Here is a 20,415-nt window from a genome sequence, read left to right as displayed (position 1 = left end):
CTCCTGACCTCAGGTGATCTGCCCACCTTGGCCTCCCAAGTGCTGGGATTACAGGAGTGAGCCACTGCGCCTGGCCCGTTTTGTTCTTTTTTAATGCTCTCCAGGATCATATGGTAGTAGAGCTTCACTTGGAATTTGTAGTGCTGGGGGCAATCACTGAAACATCTGGTCTGTTTAGTTTTGAAGCCATGGATTTTGGTTTCACTTTTGATAAAGCTATTCAGTATTAATAAATTTAAGCACAACTATGACTTTTAGTTTTATAATGTGCCATTTATTGAGTGATTTACATATATGCTACTTTATTTAGCTCTCAACATATCTAGTACCCATATACATTACTTTTCCTGTTTTATAAATGAAGGAACTGAGGCTAAGAAAGTGAATGACTTGCTCAGGGTCACATAGCTAGTAAGAGGTAGAGCCATACTGGAAGCAGGCAGATCTGACTCTAAAGCCCACATTCTTTTTTTTTTTTTTTTGAGATGGAGTCTTGTTCTGTTGCCCAGGCTGGAGTGCAGTGGTGCGATCTCAGCTCACTGCAACCTCCACCTCCCGAGTTCAAGCAATTCTCCTGCCTCAGCCTCCCAAGTAGTTGGGAATTACAGATGCCCACCACCATACCCGGCTAATTTTTGTGTTTTTAGTAGAGATGGTGTTTCATTATGTTGGCCAGGCTGGTCTTGAACTCCTGACCTCAGGTGATCCACTCACCTCAGCCTCCCAAAGTGCTGGGATTACAGAGCCACCGCACCCGGCCCTAAAGCTCACGTTCTTAACACTCTCTCTGATGCATGATTTTCAATGCTGGTAGTGCTTGCTTCACATCATCTGGAAGTGGAATCAAACCCAGTATTTTCTTTTAAATGAAACAGTCTCTTAGATCTATTAAACAAAAGCAAGATGCAAAATGTTACGTGACATGCTTAATACCACACATAATATGTATGCATACATATAGAAATGCATACACATATGTAATAGTGGTACACCGGAGCTGGCTCACACCGGCTTGGGAGAGCCAATTGTGTACATCTTTTCCCAATTTCATGGTTGGTGGTTTTACCTTGGCACCTTACAGTCAACCATGGTGGTCATATTTACATCACAGAAATCTGCAAACGCTATCAGTCAGGTTTTTTGTTGTATTTTCCAGAAAGCTGGTTGTTAAACATTATCAGCACTCTGTAGGTTTTTTTGTTTTTTTTGCAAGGGGGGAAATCATCTAAGTATAATATCTTTTGAAGGAAATGTAAGAAGCTGGTAAACGTAGATTCTTCCAGGAAAGAGAACTGTCAAACCCAATATTTTTATAGTGAGGAAATTTAACAAGAGTATAGAAAAGCCTCATGAATGATGAGAATTAAACATCATGTGAATTACTAGTTCACTACTACTATCAAGTCTTTTTCTCAGTGTCTTGACAGTCTGGCTGGCACAGTGAAATGATACGTTCAAGCCAGGCAATGTGCTCTGCTTTCTGATCTTCTCTTCTAACATTATAATATGTCATGAAAACTAAGTAAGGAAGGACAGCAAGAGTCTGTAGAAAATGTAGGTCATTAAAATAATCCATATTAGTGACTGTACTGATGACTGGTTTATTGTTTTGTTCTGCCACCATCATCTTGACACTCTGAATGGAGATCTAATAGTCCATTGAGAAACTACTCTGGTTACCAGATTTTTTTTCTTTCCATAAAGCATTGCGAGGGTAAAATTCTGTTTGACCACACACTAAACCTTTAGCTCCCCACGAATAACAAAGAAGTGCCTTCACATTAATGGAATAAAGTGGTGAAAACATATTTGTTGAATAAATTTATGTTAGAGACAGATGGGTAGACTTTGCTATTACTCTATAACAATTTCTTTAGTTATTTCTAACGTCCACATTTTTAGAATCACTGTGCTTGTAGTCCACATTACAATGAGAGTATCTAGGTTATAATTTATATCGGAGCCATTATTATCAGGATATTGTCTTATTTTTTATTTTTATGCTGGTCATGAAATGTAGATCAGGATGTTTGAATCTACTGTTTTGGAAGTTTTTTTTTCTTTTAAGAAGCATGGAACTAAAACCCATTTTAATCCTGAAAGTTGTATATACTAAAAGTTACATTGTATATGCTTTAAGAAACTATTTTGTACATGTGTTTTTTCCAGATGATTTTCACTGGGAGGAGTATTTGAAAGAGACTGGGTCTATAAGTGCTCCTTCAGAGTGCTTCCGTCAGGTATGCCAAGATTCTGTAGCTGTTAGTTAATGTAAACTGTTAACTTGTTGGAGGACGTCTGTGTGATTGTTAGATTCTGGTAGTGTGAGGAGATAGTGGGATTGTGATAGTGCCACTTAGGCGCCAGATGGTCTCTTTGCATTCATTAATTAAGAACTTACTCTATGTCAGGTATACTAAGCTTTATGATTGCCCATCTGGCAGGAAAGGCAGACATGTAAATAAATAATTATGAGAAGTGTGATAACTCCATACTGGAACGGCTCACAGGAGTGATGCTATTTGAGATGGTTGGAATGGGAGGAAGGATAGTCCAGGCAGAGAGAACATCCAAAGCCAGGGCACATGGGCATGAAAGAATCCAAGTATTAAGGGATGGCTTGGGGTGGCTGGAGCACAAAGTGGATAGAGACGATAATGTGGAAATGAGGTTAAAGGTGTGGGGGCATTTAAACTGTGCTGAGGAGTTGGACTTCATTATAGGCAGTGGTGAGCTGCTGATTGGCTAATTTCAAGGGGAATGGCCTAATCAGATTCTTACTTTAGAAAGCCACTCAGGGTATATTTTAGAGGCTGTATTTGGGTTGCCTGGAAGTGGGCAGATGAGTGAGAACAGCAGCGGGTAGTGTTTTTATGCTGCATGTCAAGCCAAGGAGAGAATTTGAAGATCTTTTCCTTGACTCTTACAGCTCTGACCTCACTCATCATCTGCTGTGACTGTTATTTAAAATGTTCCTCAGGTATTCTGGTGACATAGCTGTCCATGTGTCTTCTCTTATGGTTGATGCATTTTAACCAAATTTTATTTATATATATAGTCTCAGATTCCACCTGTGAATGATTTCAAAGTTGGTATGAAATTGGAAGCCCGTGACCCACGCAATGCCACTTCAGTATGTATTGCTACGGTTATTGGAATTACTGGGGCCAGGTTACGGTTACGACTGGATGGTAGTGACAACAGAAATGATTTTTGGAGGCTTGTCGATTCCCCAGACATACAACCTGTTGGGACATGTGAAAAGGAAGGAGACTTACTTCAACCTCCACTAGGTAAGAAGAAACAGTTTTAAAAATAGCATATTCTTTCTAATGTGATACTCAATAGAAATGACTTTAAGTGGCCTTTTAAAATTTTCTTGGGCATTCTTGCAAATAGATGGTCAGGTGGTTGCTGTGGAGAATGTATGATGAGATAGGAAATCAGCACCATCTGTTGTGGAGTTTTGCTTGAGTACATATCTGGCATATGTGTGTGGAAGGTTCCCCACTCCAGGGCAAGACTCATGCTAGGTCTTCAAACTTGAAATGTCAAAACCAGCTCTACTAGATTACATATGCAGATTCAGAACTCCTTCTGGGGAAGAACTTTGTAGCATTTGATACAAGGCACATGCTCTCTCAATATTGTCCACTGAGCCATTCAGCAATTTTGGTATGGGGATAAGCCTAGGGGAAGGGTATGATTCCACATTCAGGTTCCAGTTTCAAACTCAAGAATTTCATTTCACCTACAGTGGGAAGAAGAGCGAGAGGGCAGGAATTAGTACCTTTAGGTCTTTGAAAAGGAGAAAATGGAGATTTTGGCAAGATTTTAAGGTACAAAATACGTACTTTAATTTTGGCCACATTTTTGAAAGGTAAAAAGGGTGTAACTAATTTGGGGCAACATTTTTCTTTTTAAAATGTAAGCATACCATGATACTCTGTAGGAAAGAAATGATTTAGTTTATTTAGCTGAAAATGAAAATTCCTTGTTGCAAAGCACAATAAAAGAATGGATTTTTTTTGTTTTCCTATTAGTGAAAAATTCCTTGAGAACCACAAATTTAAGATATTAACAATAGCCACCCTTTAGTAATATCTCTTTATGCTGTCCTTGTTCTGTTTGTTCATTATAACTAATTTGGTTTAAAAAATATTTTTTTTTTTGAGATGGTTTTCGCTCTTGTTGCCCAGGCTGGAGTGCAGTGGTGTGATCTCGGCTCACTGCAACCTCTGCCTCTTGGTTTCAAGCGATTCTCCTGCCTCAGCCTCCCGAGCAGTTGGGATTACAGGTGCCCTCCACCACGCCTGGCTAATTTTTGTATTTTTAGTAGAGACGGGGTTTCACCATGTTGGCCAGGCTGGTCTCAAACTCCTGACCTCAGGTGATCTTCCCACCTCGGCCTCCCAAAGTGGTGGGATTACAGGCGTGAGCCACTGTGCCCGGCTAAAATATTTTTAAAAACTAGTTGGAGATGTGTTATTCCCAGAGGATGGTTTGGGGCATGTTTGTTTTTTGCCTTTTGCCTTCTTTCACTCACGTCTTTTGTTGTTTATTTGTTGTTTATAATATTTCTCAAATTACACAGAATTCTGTGTGAAAGATAAGTGCAATCCTGGGCCTAGTGCTTCCCTATTTGGATTTTATTTCTCTTGTTGCAATATGGTATGTTTTTGCAGTTTGTTTAAAGGAGATGCTGCTGTCGTAACTGTCAGCATTTCAAATACATAATTAGATTTATGGTCATTCTTTTTAATAAAATTCTTAGACTTTGTTTTATTTAAAAATATGAAATGTATAGAAATATGTGCTGATTAGTATCTGTTTTGGCAATATATTTAAAAATGCGCAATTGGTGCCAGTTTGCTTTTTAGGTACTTTTGAATAGTTTAACTTCCATTTTAATACAACTTATTTAGTTTTCCTTTTAAAAAGATTTATTTATTTAAACTTTAAAGGTTATTACTAAAAGATTTTAAAAAGTTTTAACACACAAACTGAAAGGTGTACAGGTCATAAGTATATAGCTTATAAATGAACACATCTGTAAAGCCATCATCCAAATCAGAAAATAGAACATTATCAGCCCCCCAGAAGACCTACTCCTGCTGATAACCAGTCATAATCTCTCCTTTCCTAAAGGTACTACCATCTAGACTTCCTAACCTTATAGATTAGTTTTATCTCTTTTTAAAGTTTTTATATGTACCTTAATCCAATTTTGGTCTTTTAATCTATGTTTGACTTTAAGCAATTATAGAATTAAGTAAAATGTTACATTCAGGAAAATCTGGGCACATGATGGAATAGGATAATATGGGGGTTGAGAGAAAGGCTTAAGGACCAGAGAATGATTCTTATGCAATACTCTCCATAGAATGGAGAATAATAATGTTGATTTATTATAAGGGAGTATGTGACAAATCACCCCCTACCCCTGTTTTTTTTTTTTTTTTTCAACAATTGTGTCTCTAGTCAGATTAAGGGGATTTTGGTACAGGATTATTAGAGGATGACTTTCCATCTTACCTTTTTTGTATGTTTCGTTCTATTGATGGAAAATAGGACAAAACCTGCACCCATTGCCAGTGATTCATGTGCCACCCTGTCTTAATGTATGCACGCATCAGGGGCGCATACCAAGTTCTTTCTAATTCTGGCATTGAGGCAAGCAGGTGTTGCATGAAACAGATTGCCCCCAGAAAGCAGTAAAACTAGCAGACCCCTGCTCCTTGCTGCATATGCTAGATGCTGTGAAACCATTAGTTGGTGAGATCTCTAGAAAAGACACCTGTTGAGTCTATTTTGATAGCATCTGATACAAATTCTAAAAGAAGATCATTTTTAGTATGTATTAAGATTGCTAAAGTGAGCTGTCTTTTTTCTAACACATTTTATGGAAAATTTCAAATATACAGAAAAGGTGAAAAAATTTTAGTGAGTACCCCCATGTCCACTTTCTAGATTCTACCATTATCATTTTATTATACTTACTTTATCACATATCTGTCCATCTGTCTGCCCTTCTATTTATTCATCAATCCTTCTTATTTTTTAGTACATTTCAGAGTGAGTTGTTGATGTCAGTGCACATCCCCTAAATACTTTAGCATATATATCATTAACGAGTAAATATCCATAGGTTTTTTTCTTTTGAGGTAAAATTGCATGCAATGAAATGTACTGTTGTGTGTGTATATGTGCTGAGTTTGACAGAAAACTGTCTTTCTGAAATGAAAGAAGCCTGGGGCCCTGAGGAAAAGGGGGCTAGAAGTCTTTTACAGCCTTTGCCCTTGCTTGTGTGATTGTTGGTGGTGGAATGGAAGCTCTCCGAGGCTCCAGCTTAGATCACCCCTTGTATTATATACATGTTTGTTGGTGAATCCTAGCTAGTGACTTCTCTTAAAATGAGAGTTTCTACCCCCACTGTAGCATTTTGCCAGACAGTACAGTGGGGACACTAGCAATGAGAGGAGGGTACATCTGCTCCTCTTGCCCATGTTCAGAGTTCTTAGATAAGAAAGTCATTCTCTCGAGAAGAATGGTGAATGAAACCTATTTTTTATACCAACTTGTTAATAGTATCACAGGGAGGCTTTTTCATGATACCTAATTTATTTTATAAAACAGGGTACCAGATGAATACATCCTCCTGGCCGATGTTCCTCTTAAAGACACTAAATGGGTCTGAAATGGCATCTGCCACATTATTTAAGAAGGTAAGAAAGATGTTATAAAAAGCTGCCATGTTTTTATTGTTTTAGTGGGAATGCTTAAATGCTTAATCGTCTGTGACATGGAAAAGCAAACATACTTTAAAAATTAGTGGATTGGCAAGTGTATTAGTTTGCTAGGGTTGCCGTAACAAAGTACCACAGACTGGGTGGCTTAAACAACAGAAATTTATTTTCTCAGTTCTGGAGGCTGTAAGTCCAAGATCAAGGTGCCCTCAGATATGTGCAGTGCTCCACCATTAGCATATAGACATGTTTGTATCTCCACACCTTCACTAACATTGAATATTATTCATCTTTTAAAATGTTGGGAATCTTTTTTGTGGGGGAGTGGTGAAGATGAGGATGGTATCCCATTGGTTTCTGGTGAGATCTGTCTTCTTGGCTTGCAGATGGATGCTTTCTTGCTGTGTCTTCACATGGCCTTTTCTCTATCCATGCACATCCCTAGTGTGTCTTCCTCTTCTTATAGGGACACCAGTCCTATTGGATTAGAGGCCAACCCTTATGACCTCACTTAACCTTTATTACTTCCTTAAAGGCCCTATTTCCAAATACATATATGTTGGGGGTTGGTGCTTCAGCATATGAATTTTGAGATGATACAATTAAATTCGTAACAATAGCTTAAATAATAGAAATGTATTTTCTCACAGTTGTGGAGGCTAGAAATCTGAGATCAAGGTGTCAGCAGGTTTTTTTTTTTTTTTTTTTTTGAGACAGAGTCTCACCTGTCACCCAGGCTGGAGTACAGTGGCATGATCTTGGCTCACTGCAACCTCCATCTCCCAGGTTCAAGCAATTCTGCCTTAGCCTCCCGAGTAGCTGGGACTATAGGCGTGCACCATCGTGCCCAGATACTTTTTTTGTATTTTTAGTAGAGGTGGGGTTTCACCATATTGGCCAGGCTGGTCTTGAACTCCTTTTTCTTTTTTTTGAGACTGAGTTTTTTGAGACTGTCACCCAGGCTGGAGTGCAGTGGTGTGATCTCGGCTTCCTGGGTTAAAGCAATTCTCATGCCTCAGCCTCCTGAGTAGCTGGGATTACAGGCGCGTGCCACTACACCAGGCTAATTTTTGTGTTTTTAGTAGAGACGGGGTCTCGCCATGTTGTCCTGGCTGGTCTTGAACTTCTGGGCTCAGGTAATCTGCCAGCCTCGGCCTCGCGAAGTGCTGGGATTGCAGGCATGAGCCACTGCCCCCGGCCAGGTTTGGTTTCTTTTGAGGCCTCTCTCCTTGGCTTATAGATGGCTGCCTTTTCCCTGTGTTTTCATGTGGTCTGTTTATCTGTGTCCAATTTGTTCCTCTTATAAGGATGTCAGTCATATTGGATTAGGGCCTACCCTAATAACCTTATTTTAACTTAATTACCTCTTTGAAGACCCTGTGTCCAAATACCATCACATTCTGAGGTACTGGGGGTTAGTGCTTCAACATATGAATTTTGGGGGTGACACAATTCAGCCCATAACAGCAAGTCATAAAAAAGTCTCAATTATAATAACCCACTAGTCCAATTTCATTAGTGGCCTCTTTCTTGACTGTAGATATAAAAAGAGTGCTCTACTGGAAGCAAATATTCATTGCTATTTTTTATTTGCATTCAGAAGTGAAGCTTCCCCTCACTTTACTGTGTTAGTCCCTTTGATATTGGAGAAAAAGATGATGGGCCAAAAAAATCACTTGAAAGTTAGTTGGAGAGATTTGGTTTCAGAAGTAATGTTAAAAGCAGTCATCAGAAAGAATTTGTTATGAGGAAATACTTGCTATATAAAAAAAGAGGAAAAATTTCCAAAATAGTTGATGTTCTTGAGAAAATGTTGAAGAGTATGTTAAGAAACAATAAAAGCCACGTTTTAGTTAAATTATGAGTCAAAATATTTCTTTCTCACCTTTTCTCCTGATTTTTTTTCAATCAGTTAACTTTTATTACAACTGTACTTGGAATGGTAAGAATTGATTGTGGTTTTAAAAAGCTTTTGAAGAAGATTGAAGGCATAAGGATGTGAAACATCAATTACTATGCCTCCATTGCAAAGAAAAATTCTGTGGGTACGCCTTTGAGTAAGATGAATGCAGAAAGTGGACTTGCCCTACCTGCAAGGGACACAGGCAGCACAGGTCCTTTGGCCAGTGGTAAGCCATGTGTGAGAATAGCCGATTAAAAAATATTTAGCAGAAGTCCTTATTTATTGAACACCTATTAGCTTGGGCTGTGGTTTTAGAAAAGCCATTGGATCTGTTTTACTAGTCAGATTGCTTAATCAGCTGGTCGCATGCCACACTTGTCATACACATTATGTTTTCAATTTTTTTAATTATAAAAGTAATTCATGTGGTGGGGGGCAGGGGATGGGAATCAAGCTGTACTCTTAGCTAGAGTGAAAAATGCATCTCCCTTTGTCCCAACCATTCCTTCATTCCTCTCTTCCCTCCAAATTGAAGTTTTGTTTTCCCAGACCTTTTTCTTTACATTTACAAACAAATGTGGGCTTTTATTTTCTTAAACATCAGTTGGAATATATTGTACATATTATTCTGTGGTTTACTTTTTCTCCTAACATAGTTTGGAAATCGTTCTATTTCATTTCATATATATTTTAGCTTGTATTGTACTCTTGTGTAGTATGGATCATCAGAATTCATTTAACCCTAGAATTGACTTAACTGTAAGGATGGATGATTGGGTCATCTCCACATTCTTGTTTAGATGAGCTCTATAGTGAGCATTCTTATAAAGAGCTTTGTGTATAAATGTGAACGATTGCATTCTTGGAACTAGAATTGCTTGTTCAAAGGGATGTATGTTTTGGCTGGGCATGGTGGCTCACACTTTGGGAGGCCAAGGCAGGAGGATCATTTGAGCCCAGGAGTTAAAAACCAGCCTGGGCAACACAGGGAGACCCTGCCTAAAAAAAATTTTTAAAAATTATAAAGAAAAAACAAAGGGGTGTATGTTTTAAATGTTGATATATATTGTTAAATTGCATCCCCAAAGGGTATTCTAAGGCAGCAGTCCCCAACCTTTTTGTCACCAGGGGTCAGTTTCATGGAAGACAATTTTCCCATGGATGGAGGGGTGGGTGGTTTCGGGATGATTCAAACACATTGCGTTTATCCTTAGATTCTCCTAAGGAGTGCGCAATGTAGATTTCTCGCACGTGCAGTTCACAATAGGGTTTGCATTCCTATGAGAATCTAATGCCTCTCTTGATAGGAGACAGAGTTGAGGTGGTAATGCGAGTGATGGGGAGCAGCTGTAAATACAGATGGAGATTCGCTTGCTTGCCTGCTGCTCACCTCCTGCTGTACCACCCAGTTCCTAACAGGCCACAGGCCAGTACCAGTCTGGGGGGGGGGGGACCCCTGTTCTAAGCTATGCTCCACCATTAGCCCATAAACATGTTTGTATCTCCACACCTTCACGAACATTGAATATTATCCATTTTAAATTTTCGTGAATCTTTTTTTGGAGGGAGTGGTGAAGATGAGGATAGTATCCCATTGTTTTAATTTGCATTGCACTGGTTACTAGTGAAATTGTGCTTTTAAGATTTGTTTAATGGCCTTTTGTTTTTCTGTGAATTGTCTGATTATAGCCTTTGCCTATTTTTCTGTTTTGTTTTTGAGACAGAGTCTCACTCTGTCTCCCAGGCTGGAGTGCAGTGGCGTGACCTCAGCTCACTGTAACCTCCGCCTCCTGGGTTCAAGTGATTCCCATGCCTCAGCCTCCCGAGTAACTGGGATTACAGGCATGTGCCACCACACCCGGTTAATGTTTGTGTTTTTAGTAGAGACAGGGTTTCACCATGTTGGCCAGGCTGGTCTCGAACTCCTGACCTCAGGTGATCTGCCTGCCTTGGCCTCCCAAAGTGCTGGGATTATAGGTGTGAACCACTGTGCCTGGCCCTTTGACTGTTTTTCTATTGGATTTCTTTTCTTCTTAGAATCATCATCTTAAATCCTCACTTTTCTTTGATTTTGGCCTCTGGAGGTCCACTCACTTAGCTTCCTAATTATTTATTTGTTCTGTTTCTTTCTAACCTTACCACCACTGCTCCTTGGGCAGACTGTCAACCTAAAATAACAACAGAGAAAGAGGCTCTCCAAAAAAAAAGAGTCTATTTGGGAACGAATGACAAGGGATTACAATGCAGGATATTTGTGCTGTGATGGATCATTGGCATATCTGGTGAAGGTAAGGCAAAGGGAAGCTTTTAAAGGCAAAACAAGGAAGGTTACATAAGTTGTTTTGAAACACTTATCCTTGGCCACAAGGATCACTAACAAGAGTGGTATCTGGGGTTGAACAGTTACTGGATAGATGTCCTTGCAGGAGTATTCTTTGTGTAAGGTTGTGGTTTTCAGAGAGTCCTTGTAACAGTTTTTATCATAGGCGTGTGTACGTGAGAGCCCCTCCTCTATGGTCTATTTTGTTAGGGTTTGGCATAAGTGACTCCATTTTGATTCTAACAACTTTTATAAGGCTCTCCTCTTGCCTGAACGGTTATGCTAGCCTTTTAACTGCCTCTTATCTTCACCCTTTCACACAACCGCTAGAAATGTGTATCTTACACAAAAACCTTACCATGTTATTCCCCTGTTTAAAACTCTTTTGAAGTTCCTGGTTATACTCAGGAAGAAGTATAAGTTTTTCAATATGGCCTGTTAGGTCCTGTGTGATCAGGTTTAGGGATGCCACTCCCTGCTTTGGATGTTATGTTCTTAAATTGCTTGTGGTAGCTTGTAGATACCCTGTTTATTTTTAGAGCTCTGTTTTGACTCATGTTGGTTTTCCCTGGTTAACTCCTACTTTTTAAAGATTCAAGTCAGACGTTAAATCTTCCAAGATAATATCCCTAATTCCCCTTCTCCATTCTTCTACTTTTTTGGTGAGACAGAGTCTCCCTCTGTCGCCTAGGCTGTAGTGCAGTGGTACAATTTCACCTCACTGCAGCCTGCAACCTCTGCCCCCTGGGCTTAAGTGATTCTCCTGCCTCAGCCTCCCAAGTAGCTGGGACTACAGGTACCTGCCACCACGCCCGGCTAATTTTTTTTGTAGTTTTAGTGGAGATGGGGTTTCGCCATGTTGGCCAGGCTGGTCTCGAACCCCCGACCTCAAATGATCCACCCACCTTGGCCTCCCAAAGTGCTGGGATTACAGGTGTGAGCCACTGTGTTCGGCCCGTTCGTATACTTCTATAGCATCGTACATATCCCAATCTTTGTATGTGTTAGATTATATTACTATTTATACAGTCTCTCTTCCTGGACTGTGAGTTCCTTTTGAGCAGTTAGCATGTTTTTGTATTGTCAGTGGCTATATTAGTTTCTGGACACATACTTGTTTGTTAAAAGAATGAAGAAAGGATAAAAGAATACAGGAAGATAAATACTTATGGAAGGAACAGATGGGCTTAGTTTTGAACGTGTTGAGGTGTCTCTGGGAAATTTGAGTAGTGATGACTATCAGGCTGTTGAAAGTAAATGGTTTAGAACTTAGGAACAAAGTTTGGCTTGGGCACATGGATTTGGAAATTTTTAGCAGAAATAGTAGTGATAGAAGCTTTGGGCTTAAATGAGCTAGTCCAGAGAATATATAGAAGGAAGAGAGAGGAGTGTCAAGGTGAGAGCCTTGAGAAATACCTACCTACCTTATAGGGTGGGTAAAGGGATAGGAGCAGCTCTAGAAATGGAGGAGGAAAACTAGAATAAGCCGGTGTCATTGAATCCAGTGGGGCAGAGTTGCAAGGATTAGGGAGTGGTTAACAGTCTCAAGTACAGCTCAGAATTACACAGTGCCTGGCCCATATCATGTACTTAAGGAAGGTCATTTATGAGGAAAGCTGATTTTTGACTATTTGGTAGATGGAAAATCATCAGTTACATTAGCAAGAGCTAAAGTCCAGGTGAAAAGTGTCCTCAGCTAAATTTATAATTTTGGGGCAGACTATATGGAGATCATTCCTGATGGCTTCAATTTACTATTTCTATAAATAGACCTCAATGATGGGAGGATCACTTGAGTCTGGGAGGTTGAGGCTGCCATGAGCCATGATCTCGCTCGCTACTGCATGCTAACCTTTAGCCTAGGTGACAGAGTGAGACCCTGATTTAAAACAAAACAAAATAACAACAACAAAAAACCCTCAAATTCCTATTTCTGCAAAGTAGGAAACTGACAAAGGCTGGAAGAAAATTTGTACATACTGGTTGGGGATGAAGTCAGTTAACAAAATAACGAACATGTAGTGAGGCTACATCATTTATCTTAAGGAGAATCGTTAAGGTTTGGAACAGCTGCCATACGGGATGGGAGAGGGAATGGTCTGGGGACACATGACAGTATTTTGGAGGGCTTAGCTAAGGATGAAGGGTAAAAATGTGTGTCACTACATGTAATAAGCATGTGGGAGGGACTTTGCTGCAGCAGTGCTCAGCAGCTGTATTAGTCTGTTTTCATGCTGCTGATAAAGACATGCCTAAGACTGGGGAGAAAAAGAAGTTTAATTGGACTTACAGTTCCACACGGTTGGGGAGGCCTCAGGATCATGGTGGGAGGCGAAAGGCACTTCTTACATGGTGGCGGCAAGAGAAAATGAGGAAGATGCAAAAGTGGAAACCCCTGATAAACTCATCAGATCTTGTGAGACTTATTCACTACCACGACAATAGCACGGGAAAGACCAGCTCCCATGATTCCATTACCTCCCCGGGTCCCTCCTGCAACACGTGGGAATTCTGGGAGATACAATTCAAGTTGAGATTTGGTTGGGGACACAGCCAAACCATAGCAGCAGCTAAGTATAAATAGGTGAAGTGGATGGTGATATTGAACTAAGGTTTGGAATAACAGGGCAAAGACAAGGGAATAAGTTGGTTTTGGATGCTGAGAAGAGAGTAGTGAAATGATGCTTTGTAACCTGGATGTGAGTGCTGCTTCACATCCTACAATGCACAGAATACACACACACACACACACACACACACACACACACACACACACACACCACACACACCACACACACACATGCGCGCGCACGCCCATTCCAGCTCCAAACATCAGTAGTGCCAAGGCTGAGAAACCCTAACCTGTATTAATCCCCTGGTGAGCTCATCTAATTATCTGGCTTTAAATACAATTTATATGCAGATGATTTTCAAATTTGTATTTCTACCCCAGACCTCTTACTCCCAACTCAGATTTGTATATCCAGCTACCTACTCTACGTCTCTACTTGGATGTCTGATGGACATCTCAAACAACTCCACCTGTTAACCTCCCTATCTCAGGGAGGGGAAACTATCCTTCTAGTTGCTCAGGCCTCAAACCTTGGTAATTGTTTCTTTCACACCCTACATCTGGTCCATAAGGAAATCCTATTACTGTACCTTCAAAATACAGTCAGCTTTCCATATCCTTGGGTTCTGCATCCATGGGTTCAACCAACTGCAGATTGAAAATATTAAAAAAAAACAAACAAACCCAAAATACAGTAAAAAATACCATTTATATTCTATTAGGTATCATAAGTAATCTAGAGATTACTTAAATTACTTATAGAGATTATTTAAAATATATGGGGGGATGTATATAGGCTATATGCAAATACTGTGCCATTTTCTATCAGGGACTTGAGTGTCCTTGGATTTTGGTATCTTCAGTGGATCCTGGAACCAGTCCTCCGTGAATACTGAGGGACAAATGTATATCCAAAATCCAACCACTTCTTGCTGTCTCCATTGTTATCACTCTGGTACAAGCTGTCTTTTTCAATCTCAGTTGGATTACTGCAGTAGCTTCTCACTGGTCTCTGCATTTATAACTTTACAGGCTATCATCAGAACAGCAACCAGAGTATTCCTTTTAAAATGTAAATCACGGCTGGGCAAGGTGCCTCACGCCTGTAATCCCAGCACATTGGGAGGCTGAGATGGGTGGATCACTTGAGGTCAGGAGTTCAAGACCAGCCCGGCCAACAGAGTGAAACCCTGTCTCTACTAAAAATTGAAAAATTAGCTGGGTGTTGTGGGTGCACACCTGTAATCCCAGCTACTCGGGTGGCTGAAACAGGAGAATTGCTTGAACCCGGGAAGCAGGGATTGCAGTGAGCTGAGATTGCGGCACTACACTCCAGTCTGGGTGACAAGAGTGAGACTCCGTCTCAAAAACAAAAACAAAACAAACAAAAAACCCACATAAGTCAAATTATATCACTCCTCTGTTCAGAGTCTTCCAGGGGCTTCCTGTTTTACTCAGAGTAAAAGCCAGAATCCTTTCAGTGATCTATAAAACTATATATGTTATGACCCGTCATTATCTGTCTGACCTCATTTCCTACTTACATTTTACCCACACTCACTTCCTTGGTGTTCTTTGAACATTTCAGACACAGCTCCTGCTTTAGGGCCTTGATTCTGTCCATTTCCCTCCTTCAGATTTCTGCTCACATGTCACCTTCTATATGAGACTTGTTTTAATTTCTCTATTTAAAGTTGTACAACCCCTCCTACGTTTCTCTCTGGATTTTTCTTATTGTCTCTCTCTCTCTCTCTCTCTCTCTCTCTCTGCATAGCATTTATCATTTCTAATGTATGTGTTTTACTTTTTAAATTATGTTTATTGTCTCTCCTCACTAGCATGTAGGTGCTGTGAGGGAGGGATTTTGTCTTTTTTGCTTGTTAATATATCCCAAGAACCTTCAGTAGTGTCTGGAATATAGTAGATACTAAGTAAATATTTGTAAATGAATAAATGAAGGTTAAAGGACTAAAATTATTGGTGAGGTCAAATAAGTAGTTGATTAAAAATAAGGAGATAGAAGTTCATGTATTAGTTTGTGGTCAGAGGCAGGTACTGGGAATATAGCAGTAAACAAAACATAAAATATGCCCTTATGGAGCTTACTTTCTACTTGGGGAAATGTTTAATAGATCATGCTAAATAAAGAAAGCGTATCTTATATTGTATACTCTTACATGCTTAGGAGAGAGGTCGACATTTTAGACAGGTTGGCCAGGAGGGTCTGAGAAGGTACCTTTTGAGTAAAGATCTGAAGGAAGGAAGACAGTGAACCATGAGGCTACAAGAGTAGGATTATTCACCAGGCAGAGGAGTAATGCAGAGAATGCTGAGACTGGTTTCGGATTTTGTGGGACATGGGAAGAAATAGCCTTTAAGGAGAACCATATTGTAGGTAATCAAGAAGGGAGGTTAAAAGCTGGATGTGGTGGCACGTTCCTGTAGTCCCAGCTACTTGGAAGGCTGAGGCAGGAGGATTGCTTGAGCCCAGGAGATTTGAGTCCAGCCTGGGCAACATAGTGAGGAGACCTTGTCTTTTATTTAAAAAAAAAAAAAAAAATGCCGGGTGCAGTGGCTCACACCTGTAATCCCAGCACCTTGGGAGGCCGAGGTGGGTGGATCACCTGAGGTCAGGAGTTCGAGACTGGCCTGGCCAACATGGCAAAACCCTGTCTCTACTAAAAATACAAAAATTAGCCAGGTGTGGTGGCATGCGCCTGTAATCCCAGCTACTCGGGTGGCTGAGGCAGGAGAATTGCCTGAACCCAGGAGGTGGAGGTTGCAGTGAGCCAAGGTCGTGTCACTGCACTCCAGCCTGGGCAACAGAGAGAGACAGTCTCAAAAAAAAAATAAAAAAAAAAGGGAGATGGTTAAAAGAGCATTCTTTGCTAGCCATCTTCTAGAATAGAACCATTTTTGTCTCACCGTAAAAGAAAAGAGAATTCGTTGTTTATTTTAGCTGTTGCTTTTGCAAATTATATTTTTGTGTTCAGGAAGTTATTAAAGAACTGATGATGATGACAGATCAAATTCTTTAAAAGCATTTCACTTAACATAATGACCTCCAGTTCCATCCCTGTTGCTGCATTGACAGGATTTCATTTTTATGGTTAAATAATATTCCAATATTTATATATATTACATTTTCTTTATTCACCTGTTGATGGACACTTGATTTTTTTTTTTTGTTTTCTCTCCAACTTTTATTTTAGGTACATGGGGTACGTGTGCAGGTTTGTAATATGGATAGATTATGTGTTGGGGGGTTTGGGGCACAGATTATTTTATCACCCAGGTAATAAGCATAGTACCCAATAGGTAGTTTTTTGATCCTCACCCTCCTCCTACCTTCCACCCTCAACTCAAGCAGGCCCTGGTGTTTGTTGTTCACCTCTTTGTGTCCATGTGTACTCACTGTTTAGCTCCCACTTATAAGTGAGAACATGCAGCATTTGGTTTATCTGTTCCTTTAGGGTAATGGCCTCCAGCTCTCCATCTGTGTTACAGAGGACATGGTCTCGTCCTTTTTTTATGGCTGTGTAGTATTCCATGGTATATATGTACCAAATTTTCTTTATGTGCCCACCATTGATGGACATCAAGGTTGATTCCACATCTTTGCCATTATAAACAGTGCTGCAATGAACATATGCGAACATGTGTCTATGGTAGAACAATTTATTTTCCTTTGGGTATATACCCAGTAATGCGATTGCTGGGTCGAATGGTAGTTCTGTTTTAAGTTCGTTGAGAAATCCCCAAACTGCCTTCCTCAGTGGCTGAACTAATTTACATTCCCACCAGCGGTGTATAAGCATTTTCTTTTCTCTGCAACCTCACCAGGATCTGCTGTTTTTTGACTTTTTAATAATGGCCATTCTGACTGGTGTGAGATGGTATCTCATTGTGGGTTCTTTTTTTTTTTTTTTTTTTTTTTTTGAGACAGAGTCTCATTCTGTCTCCAAGGCTGGAGTGCAGTGGCCCAGTCTCGGCTCACTGCATCCTCTGTCTCCCAGTTCAAGAGATTCTCATGCCTCAGCCTCTCGAGTAGCTGGGACTAGCCACCATGCCTGGCAAATTTTTTGTATTACTCATAGAGACAGGGTTTCGCCATGTTGACCAGGCTGGTGTTCAACTCCTGACCTCAGGCTATCCACCCACCTCAGCCTCCCAAAGTGCTGGGATTACAGGTGTGAGCCACCGCACCAGGCCATCTCATTGTGGTTTTGATTTGCATTTCTCTAATGATTAGTGATATTGAGCATTTTTTTCATATGTTTGTTAGCCACTTGTATGTCTTCTTTTGAGAAGTATCTGTTCATGGATGGACACTTTTGATTCCATATCTGGCTATTGTGAATAGTGTTGCAGTAAACACGGGAGTGGAGCTATCTCTTCAATATACTGATTTCCTTTCTTTTGATTATGTACCCCCAGAAGTGGGATTGCTGGGTCATTTGGTAGTTTTATTTTTTTCTCTATGGTTTTTCACCAACATTTGTTATTTTTTTGGTCTTTTTGATAATAGCCATTCTAACCGGGGTGAGATGGCATCTCATTGTGGTTTTGATTTGCATCTTGGCCATTTCTGTGTCTTCTTTTGAGAAATGTCTATTCAAGTCTTTTGTCCATTTTAAAATCAGGTTATTTGTTTTTTTGCTATTGAGTTGTTTGAGTTCCCTATATATTCTGGTTATTAATCTTGTGATGGATAGTTTGCCAATATTTTCTTTCTCCCTTTCTGTAGGTTGTCCTTCCCTCCCTCCCTCCCTCCCTCCCTGTCCTTTCCTCCCTCCGTCCCTGTCCTTTCCTCCCTCCCTCCCTCCCTGTCCTTTCCTCCCTGTCCTTCCCTCCCTCCCTTCCTCCCTTCCCTCCTTCCTGTCTTTTTTTTTTTTTTTTTTTTTTTGAGATAGCATCTCACTCTGTTGCCCAGGCTGGAGTGCAGTGGCACCATCTTGGCTCACTGCAACCTCCACCTCCCAGGCTCAAGCAGATCCTCCTGCCTCAGCCTCCCGAGTGGCTGGGACTACAGGCATGCACCACCACACCCAGCTAATTTTTTTTTCTTTTGAGATGAGTCTTGATCTGTTACCCAGGCTGGAGTGCAATGGCACGATCTTGGCTCACTGCAACCTCCGCCTCCTGGATTCAAGTGATTCTCCTGCCTCAGCCTACTGAGTAGCTGGGATTACAGGCGTGCGTCACCACACCTGGCTAATTTTTGTATTTTTAGTAGAGACGGAGTTCCACCATGTTGGTCAGGCTGGTCTCAACCTCCTGACCTCATGATCCACCCACCTCAGCCTCCCAAAGTTCTGGGATTACAGGCGTGAGCCAATTTTTATACTTTTTGTAGAGATAGGGTTTTGCTCTGTTGCCCAGGTGGTCTCTAACTCCTGGGCTCGAATGATCTGCCCACCTCGGCGTTCCAAAGTGCTGGGATTACAGGCATGAGCCACCATGCCCAGTCTAGGTTATATATTTGAATCTTAAAATTAGTTCTATTGCATTGCTTATTCCAGTTTTTTAATTGTTTTGTTTCAGAAAATATACATTGCCATTCGAACTTAGTTTGCTTTGCTACAGAAAGTCTCAGTCTGTTATATGACAGTGTAAGGTCCTGGGATCCTTATGTGTGCCTTGAATGTTTTCTGCATTCTATGAGCATCTAGCACAAACTTGTCAACTGCCGTGTTTATTGTTTGTTAAATGCAGCTCACCTCCTCACTTTTTTCTTCTTATACATAGTAACAGGCAGTTAACCTTTAGCCCTTTCATGTAACACTGCTTCTTACTTACCAGCTATTTATCAAATACTTTGATCTTTAATCATCTACCTTTTGACTTGCCAGCTTTCAGGGTGGGTGTTTTTTTTTTTTTTTTTTTTTCTGAGGCAGAGTCTCACTCTGTTGCCCAGGCTGGAATGCAGTGGCACGAACACGACTCGCCGCTGCCTAGATGACTTCCGGGGCTCAAGTGATTCTCCTGCCTCAGCCCACTAAGTAGCTGGGACTACAGGTGTGCTGCCACCATGCCCAGCTAATTTTTGTATTTTTGGTAGAGACGAGGTTTCGTCTTGTTGCCCAGGCTGTTGTCAAACTCCTGAGCTCAAGCAATCCACCTGCCTTGGCCTCCCAAAGTGCTGAATTAGGGATTACAGGTTTGAGCCCAGGGTGGTTTTTAAGAATCAAGTTAAGATAATGTAATTCAGCCTGGCGTGGTAGCTCACACCTGTAATCCCAGCAGTTTGAGAGGCTGAGGCGGAAGGATTACTTTAGGCCAGGAATTCGAGACCAGCCTGGCCAACATAGCGAGGGCTCATCTCTATAAAAATAAAAATTAAAAAAAGAATATGTAATTAAAAGGACTTTGGAAGCTAATAATTAAGGAGCTTCCAGATTGTAAGGGTGTAAGGAGTAACAATAGAAAAATACAGGGTGAAGAGATGGGTTTTAAGGGGGGCATTTGAAAAAGAAACCAACCTACCAGATATATTTTTTAAATTGATGAGAGAATTAGTTGCGAGCTTATTTACTGTTTTCGGGTGATTCCTTGGTTCTTTCATTTAAAAAATTGCTTGCTGTTGGTTGTTGTGCTGGAAATAATAATATGAATACCTGTTTTTAATAATCTCAGTCTCATAGAGGAATGAGTGATATCTCAATTGTAATATCTGTAGTGATATTACAATTGAAGATGAGAGTGGCTCAGTTGGAACTGGGCCTAGGAGTAGGCAGGGATTGGTCAGGGAAGCATTCAAGGAAGCTAGGAGAACTGGGCTTTAAACTGGGTGAGTTGGAGTTGTCCAGGCAGATGCTGGGGTAGGGTGCTCCAAGGAGGTGACTCCGAGACAGACTGCCTAGGTTTAAAATCC

The 20,415-nt window shown here is 40.6% G+C and overlaps 1 protein-coding gene across 3 annotated transcripts in view; it reads left to right on the top strand.

The window, feature by feature from the left end:
• Positions 1–20,415, top strand: part of SCML2 (Scm polycomb group protein like 2) — a 116,874-nt gene that overhangs the window by 29,164 nt on the left and 67,295 nt on the right. For all 3 annotated transcript variants that reach the window (XM_030807413.1, XM_030807412.1, XM_030807414.1), the window contains exons 4-6: positions 2,170–2,240; positions 3,059–3,293; positions 6,637–6,725. In XM_030807413.1, coding sequence (XP_030663273.1) covers positions 2,170–2,240; positions 3,059–3,293; positions 6,637–6,725 — 395 coding nt within the window. The remainder of the gene's footprint in view (positions 1–2,169; positions 2,241–3,058; positions 3,294–6,636; positions 6,726–20,415) is intronic.

Source organism: Nomascus leucogenys, chromosome X, assembly GCF_006542625.1.
Source record: "Nomascus leucogenys isolate Asia chromosome X, Asia_NLE_v1, whole genome shotgun sequence".
Lineage (NCBI taxonomy): Eukaryota > Metazoa > Chordata > Mammalia > Primates > Hylobatidae > Nomascus > Nomascus leucogenys.
The sequence above is the reverse complement of the archived record's forward strand: the minus strand, read 5'-3'. Positions and strand labels throughout refer to the sequence as shown.